Source organism: Mustela erminea, chromosome 12, assembly GCF_009829155.1.
Source record: "Mustela erminea isolate mMusErm1 chromosome 12, mMusErm1.Pri, whole genome shotgun sequence".
Taxonomy (NCBI): Eukaryota; Metazoa; Chordata; class Mammalia; order Carnivora; family Mustelidae; genus Mustela; species Mustela erminea.
Window position 1 is genome coordinate 35,530,153 of NC_045625.1, and position 7,864 is coordinate 35,538,016.

General features: G+C 46.2%; 1 protein-coding gene across 1 annotated transcript; it reads left to right on the top strand.

Moving 5' to 3' along the window:
• Nucleotides 1-2,663: 2,663 nt before the first annotated feature.
• Nucleotides 2,664-6,344, top strand: LOC116570760 (olfactory receptor 2S2). The gene is made up of 2 exons (XM_032308271.1): nucleotides 2,664-2,785; nucleotides 5,295-6,344. The coding sequence occupies exon 2, from the start codon at nucleotides 5,385-5,387 to the stop codon at nucleotides 6,342-6,344; it is 960 nt and encodes a 319-aa protein (XP_032164162.1). The 5' UTR covers nucleotides 2,664-2,785; nucleotides 5,295-5,384.
• The last annotated feature ends 1,520 nt before the right edge of the window (nucleotides 6,345-7,864 follow it).

The following is a 7,864-nucleotide window of genomic DNA, read 5'->3' on the forward strand; positions in this document are numbered from 1 at the left end:
GGCAGAGGATCTGAAGAGACATTTCTCTAAAGATGACCTGCAGAGGGCTAAAAGAATCACTATCATAAGGGAAATGCAAATTAAACCCAAAATGAGATACCACCTCACACAAGTCAGAATGCCAAGATCAATATGGCAAGAAATAACACGTGCTGGTGAGGAAGTGGAGGAAATGTTAAAATGAAGATTTGTGATGTGTCTGTCACAGTGCCTGGCACATGGGAGCACCTCACTCAGTGTAGCCAGTTCTGCTGCTGCTGTTGTGAGACATGTGTCCTGCCTCCCCATTCTGGATGTCTAGGACTCAGCAGGGGGACAGCATACTCTGACTCTGAATCGAGCACTGACTTCTCTGGGAGCCCAGGGAAAGCTCAGGAGGAAACCAGCATCTGCTATACACTCTTCTCCATCTCCAGGCGACCGTGTCCCAGTCGTTATCTCTAATTAGGACAGGGAGATGGTCCTTGGAGGCCCCAGGTATGTATAGGGCCTGTACCCTGTGCACATTTGACATTCCAAACTTTAAATTGCTTCTGGGACCAACAGGGTCCCTGTAGGAGTTCACAGCTGCTTCTTGAGGACTCCTTTCACTGCTGGGGAAGATGTACCTGTGGGATTTATGGGCTTGAGACCAGCATGACAGGTCCTCTCCATGAAGAGTCTGTAGCTGAGACACCCAGTTAGCCTGCACATCTAGGAGGAGGATGTTAGAGAAACCCCACCAGAGGCTAGAGTTTCCACAGGGCTGTATGGGGAAAAAGAAGACACAGGGTCTCAGAGGTGAAAGAACTCCAGCAGGAGAGTGTCTGGGGTCCTTCGCTGGGATCCAGGGTCTGGGCCAGGGCACAGTGAGGAGCTGAGAATTGGCTCTGAGATCAGAAGACTCAGAGAAGTGGCTGCAAACAGGATGCAGGTGGGTAGCGCTGGGCTGTGATAGGGACAGGCTTGGTGGCCATGACTTTTGCAGAGCATTTTCCAAAGATGGACTTTCCTCCTCCCCCTGCCTCTGCTCCAAACACCTTCCAGCTGCAGCCAGCTGTGAGCAGCTGATGCTGGAGCAGGGAGGAGCAGCTGAGGCTAAGCCCAGGCAGTCCCTCCTGCTCTACGCTCACCACTGACCCAGCCCTGCCCTGACACTGCTGTTCCATCCTCCCTGAGAGGAGCCCAGAGTCCTGGCAAGAAGGCAGCCAGATTTCTACCCCATCCTGCTGAGATTTCCCAGAAGACTGAGCCTTTCATGGGGTCACAGGGTGAGCAGACAGGCAAGCTGGGACCCATCCCTGTCTGTGATGCCCAGTCTGTGGCTAGTTCTGTTCTCCTCACTTTCTTTCTACCCCTTATTCATGGGGATGCCTCCCAGGACCCCCAGTGGATGCCTCAAACCACAGATAGTACTTCCTATACACACACACCTGTGATACCATTTAATTTACAAATCTGACACAGTGAGAGGTTAACAATAACCTATAATATCATACAACAATTATAACATCACATTATAAAGTTATATGACTGTGGTCTCTCTCTCACAGTGTCTTATTATACTGGACTCCCTTTCTTCCTATGACAACGCAAGATGAAAAATGGCCACATGATGAGCCACAGTGAGGTAAGTGACCTAGACATTGAGATGCAACAGAAGGCTAACCTTGACCTCATGACCACAGGTCAGAAACGCTATCTTCTGTGGTATATATACACAATGGAATACTATGCAGCCATCAAAAGAAATGAAATCTTGCCATTTGCGACAACATGGATGGAACTAGAGCGTATCATGCTTAGCAAAATAAGTCAAGCAGAGAAAGACAACTATCATATGATCTCCCTGATATGAGGAAGTGGTGATGCAACATGGGGGCTTAAGTGGGTAGGAGAAGAATAAATGAAACAAGATGGGATTGGGAGGGAGACAAACCATAAGTGACTCTTAATCTCACAAAACAAACTGAGGGTTGCTGGGGGCAGGGGGGTTGGGAGAAGGGGGTGGGATTATGGACACTGGGGAGGGTGTGTGCTTTGGTGAGTGCTGTGAAGTGTGTAAACCTGGTGATTCACAGACCTGTACCCCTGGGGATAAAAAATTAAAAAAAAAAAAAAAAGAAAAAAAGAAACGCTATCTTCTGCTCCAAACCACTGCTGGGGCGCTGGTGGGGGGAGGCCAGAACTGAAATTTTGGAAGCACAATATTGGTAAGGGGGATTACCTTACTGAGAATTTTTTTGCCTGAACACAAAGTAATTTCTGCCTGTAATTTATTACATAATCTGATAGTATTGAAGAGTTACAAAGCAGAATCCCTTTCCCAACTGATTTTGTTATAACTTCTTTTCAATCACTTTTATCCACATATACTGTTGACCTAACTGAGATCAAAATGGTATGTACGATTTTGCATTCTCACTTTTATCTTTAAAGTGTAATGATGTGCTAGTGTAAAAATTATAAATGTAAATTAAATGTCTAATATTCCATTAGATGAAATGGCACCATTAGGCATTTATTGGCAGACAGTTATGAAGGCTTCCATTGAGAGATACTGGCCTTCCACTTCATTGAGCATTCACAATTCTCTTCCAGAGGTTGAAATATTGAGTTATGTGCATTTCCCAGCTTTTTTGTTTTTCTACACAAGCTGCTCTCCACAGAGGCGGCATGACAATGCATGGGGCTCTGGACTGCATTCCTTTTCTCAGCTGCCTGCTGCCTCCAGAGATAAGTAGGGATCTACTTATCACAAGCAAGCCCTATTGTGGTGTCCCACCTGTAGGATGCAGCCACGAAGGTAAGAGCTTCCCTTCCTTTCCTGCTCTCACAGGCTGACTCCAGTCCACCTGGGGCTGTAGGGGTCAGAGCTCTCTGTTCTCTTCCATCCTGATTCTCCTCCAAAGCCTGACACGGCACTATTTCCTGCTGGCCATAGCCTGATGGGAAAGCAAGCATTAAGATCACCTCTTCACACACACACACACACACACACACACACACACACACTCACTCCAAGGAAGGGTCTGTAACCTTCACCCAAGACTGCTCCCTGCCTGGTGAGGACAGCACTGGGCACTCCATGACAGAGTTGGGATGCCCTGGGAGGAAAACTGTTCAGCCTTTTTGTGATGCACATGGGGAAACCGAGGCCTGGGGACTTGCTCAAGATACATAGAATATCCATATCCATGGATATGGACCAGCGGGGGCTGGCCCCACAGCTCTGGGCTCAGTGCAGGGTGGGAGTCACTCTGCCTGACAGAGTATCTCACATAAACTCCAACCATGACTGAAGCAAGAGCAGGCTGTCTCTGAGACAGAGCACCCAGAGCTGGTACTGCAGAGACAGACTCTCTACAACATCTGTGCAAGACAGTGCGGCAGCTATTTGGTGGGAAGTACCCAGACTGGGGGCCTGTGATCCAACCCCGGCAATGGCGTTCAATCTTAAGAACCAAATCTTTGGCTCCTCTGATCTTTGCTTAAGTTTACCTATGACATCTGAATGACAGTGTCTTCTCCAGACTTGCTTCAAGGAATATGGCACAGAATAGATGTTCATTCATATTAACCACTCATCGTCAACCCTCTGCCCATGCCTACACACCCACACACACCCACACACCCACACACACACACTCATGACACACACACATACACATGTGTACACACCACTGCAATTGAGAAAGAGTTATAGAAATATTACAAATGAGAATTCTGAATACACAGTCTGGCAATTGTTGCTCTACCCAAAGGCATGCAAGTCTTCCCATAAGCTAGCTGCTTGCAGGGAACCCAAGAATGGAGGCAGAGAGCCAGAATATTACACAAGAATACAGTATAAACAAAAAAGGACAAAGAAAAACCATTCTTAAAAAAAAAAAAAAAAAAGAGGGGTGCCTGGGTGGCTCAGTGGGTTAAAGCCTCTGCCTTCAGCTCAGGTCATGGTCCCAGGGTCCTGGGATCGAGTCCCGCACTGGGCTCTCTACTCAGCAGGGAGCCTGCTTCCCCCTATCTCTCTGTCTGCCTCTCTGCCTACTTGTGATCACTCTCTGTCAAATAAATAAATAAAATCTTAAATTAAAAAAATTTCTAAAAAAAAGAAAAAAAGAAAGAAAGAAAAACCATTCCATAGACATCCTTGGCTAAGAGTTCACCAAACTCTAATGAGCTGGCATTAGATGTTAATGCCATACATCCTGCTGTCTGATAACTTACAGTCTTGCCTGGTTATTAAGAACTGAGTTAACTGGTCAGTAAGCTGCCTGGCTGTCATCCCATAGTGTGGGTTCACTCACTCCAATTACTCCTTCTGTGGCCTTCATGAATTCTTCCCCATGAGGGAACCTCCCCCACATATTGTCTTTAATATGTATTAGAATAGGCAGATCCCGGGGCGCCTGGGTGGCTCAGTGGGTTAAAGCCTCTGCCTTTGGCTCAGGTCATGATCCCAGGGTCCTGGGATTGAGCCCCAATCAGGCTCTGCTCAGCAGGGAGCCTGCTTTCTCATCTCTCTCTGCCTGCCTCTCTGCCTACTTGCGCTGTCTGTCAAGTAAATAAATAAAATCTTTAAAAAAAAAAAAAAAAGAATAGACAGATCCTAATTCTGACAATAGGCAAGTCTGTTGCTGAGGGTGGGCCGACTAAGGAAGGATCCGTCTTATGGCTGAACATTCTATCTGGATGGAGAGTATTTTTTTTTTTAAGATTTTATTTATTTATTTATTTGACAGAGATCACAAGTAGGCAGAGAGGCAGGCAGAGAAAGAGGGGGAAGCAGGCTCCCTATCGAACAGAGATCCATCCAAGAACCCTGAATATGACCTGAGCTAAAGGCAGAGACTGTAACTCACTTTACCACCCAGGTGCCCGGGATTAACACTTTTTTAACAAGTTCCTTCCAAATGTAATCAACGTTTAACAAGGCTTGAAATTTTTGTAGTTGTAAGAATAGGATCAGCTTGGGCATTCCCCTCTCTAAGAATCTAGGAAAGCCCAGATTAAATGAAATTTCTATGCATTCACATCAAAAAGAAGTAACTTACAGCATTTTCCCATGCTCATCATAGAGCAGAGGAAAAGCCCTCCTTGACTGGGGATTAGCTCTGCTGGGCTCAGGTCCTGTCTCTATCACTACCTTGCTCAGAAGACTTGGACAGGTCACTTCCCCTCTCTGGGCCTCAATGCCGTATTTGTAAGCCCTCTTCCAGCCCTGACCGTCCCCCATCTAAGATCTAACCCCATTCCTACCTACTGTCTCTTTCAGTCATTTATCTCTTATACACATATGTTTTCCTGTTCTGTAGCACAGAGTGATGGTGTACAAGATGCCTGAGACTTTTCTCAAGAAAGCCTTTGCTGTGTTTGTCCTTGGCTGATGACAGAAGGGATTGCACATGGAAAAAGCCAACTGGTCCTCCCCTGTGGCGGGGTTCATTCTCCTGGGCCTCTCAGCCTACCCAAAGCTGGAGAAAATGTTCTTTGTGCTCATCCTCCTGATGTACCTGGTGATCCTGCTGGGCAATGGGGTCCTCATCCTGGTGACCGTCCTTGACTCCCGCCTGCACACACCCATGTACTTCTTCCTGGGGAACCTCTCCTTCCTGGACATCTGCTACACGACCTCCTCAGTCCCTCTAGTCCTGGATGGCTTCCTCACTCCCAGGAAAACCATCTCCTTCTCAGCCTGTGCCGTGCAAATGTTTCTCTCCTTTGCTATGGCAGGGACAGAGTGTGTGCTTCTGGGCATGATGGCATTTGATCGTTATGTGGCCATCTGTAACCCCCTGAGGTACCCCGTGGTCATGAGCAAGGCTGCCTATGTGCCCATGGCGGCCAGCTCCTGGGCTGTTGGTGGTACGGCTTCTGTGGTACACACATCTTTGACAATTCAGCTGCCTTTCTGTGGGGACAATGTCATCAACCACTTCACCTGTGAAATCCTGGCTGTCCTGAAGTTGGCCTGTGCTGACATCTCCATCAATGTGATCAGCATGGGGGTGACCAACGTGATCTTCCTGGGGGCCCCAGTTCTCTTCATCTCCATCTCTTATGTGTTCATCATTGTTACCATCCTGAGGATCCCCTCAGCTGAGGGGAGGAGAAAGGCCTTCTCCACCTGCTCTGCCCACTTTACTGTGGTGGTCATCTTCTATGGGACCTTATTTTTCATGTACGGGAAGCCCAAGTCTAAGGATTCCCTGGGGGCAGACAAACAAGACCTTTCAGACAAGCTCATCCCCCTCTTCTATGGGGTGGTGACCCCCATGCTCAACCCCATCATCTACAGCCTCAGGAACAAGGACGTGAAGGCTGCTGTGAGGAACCTGGTGGCTCAGAGATGTTTCGCCCAGTGATGGAGGGCTCCTCAGTGTTCCCACCCTATGGGATAAAGGACTTCTCATCATTATAGTTGCCATTCGATAGACATGTCACGTGATCCGGAATCCTCTCTTGCCCTTCTGTCCATTTTCAGAGAATGATTAACTCTTCGAAGTATATCTTGTGAGTTCTAGCCATACAGCTGAGAGTTTTGACAGATGCCACACAGCAGATCTCTAACTGAATTCACAAAGACATTCTGAACACATGATAAAACGAAGGAGAGAGGAATCATCAAAGCGAGTTTGGTGAATGGCCTGCACTGTGTCTAGCTACACACCCAGTGCACGGAGGACAGAGGGCGCTCCCAGCACTGTTGCCATCCCTCTTGGATTCCCCAGGAGAGTCACAGGAACAAGGAGGAAATGGGAATTTCATTTTGGACTGTTTTTGGAAGACAGTCCGTTTGGCTGAAGTATAAGAAGAGACACAGACAACTTCTCCACATAGAGAGCTTTTGGGTGGGAACAAGCTATTCTGAACAGCCCATTTCTTCTTAGCTGTGAGAAAATTGAGGCTATTTTTTCTCAATGCACTTCACATTATGAAACACTGTTCGTAAGTTAATGGCAAGAAGGAGTATAGAGTTGAATTTGATGCTCATCACTTACAGCAATTACCACTAAAAAAGCTAGTATTTGGTTGGATTTTAACTCACATTCTGGAAAAAAGAAAGATGATAGAGATAGAGATAGGCAGACAGAGGCTGAATATATTTGAAGAATTTGGGCTAACATATGACACATTTCTTTGTTCCAGGACTTCTCAAAGTCTTTAATAGGCTACAGTACACTGTGAATGTCTAAGAAATGTAAACTCGGTAGCATTTCTTGAACCTCCATAGCTCAGTAGGATAAAAACTGGGAAGCTTTTCCTTACCTATGAGGAAGGGAAGGTGGTGGGTTGCCTAACATTTTTCAGTCTATTTCTCCATATTTTAACATCTAACCACTTGATTTTACACAAATTAGATAAGATATTAGCTTTGTAAATGGTAAGCACAATAGAACTATTAGAAACCAGTTTTGGTCGTATCATGAATGTTGCCCAGTGCTGTGTGCCATGTGGAACAGAGTAAGACACCGTGTCTATATAAAGCGATAGACACACAAGGTAATCTGAGAGATTCAGAGGTGTTAGCAGGTGAATAGAAGCATTTTTATGTCAAGTTCTATGAAATTCTTTGAATATGGCACACATATTTAAAAAGAGAATTTAGAAAATGAGTCCAATTTTGAGACTAGATCTTGGTAGTGGAAGGTTTTGCTTCAATGATAGTTATGTTTTCTTATATTTATTAAAAAATGAGTTGTGGGCCATCTGGATGGCTCAGTCAGTTAAGCATCTGCCTTCTGCTCAGGTCATGATCTCAGAGTCCTGGAATCAAGCCTGTGCCCGGCTCCCTGCTCAGTGGAAAGCCTGCTTCTCCCTTTCCCTCGGCCCTACCACCACTCATGCGCTCTCAATATCTCTATCTCAAATAAATAATAAAATC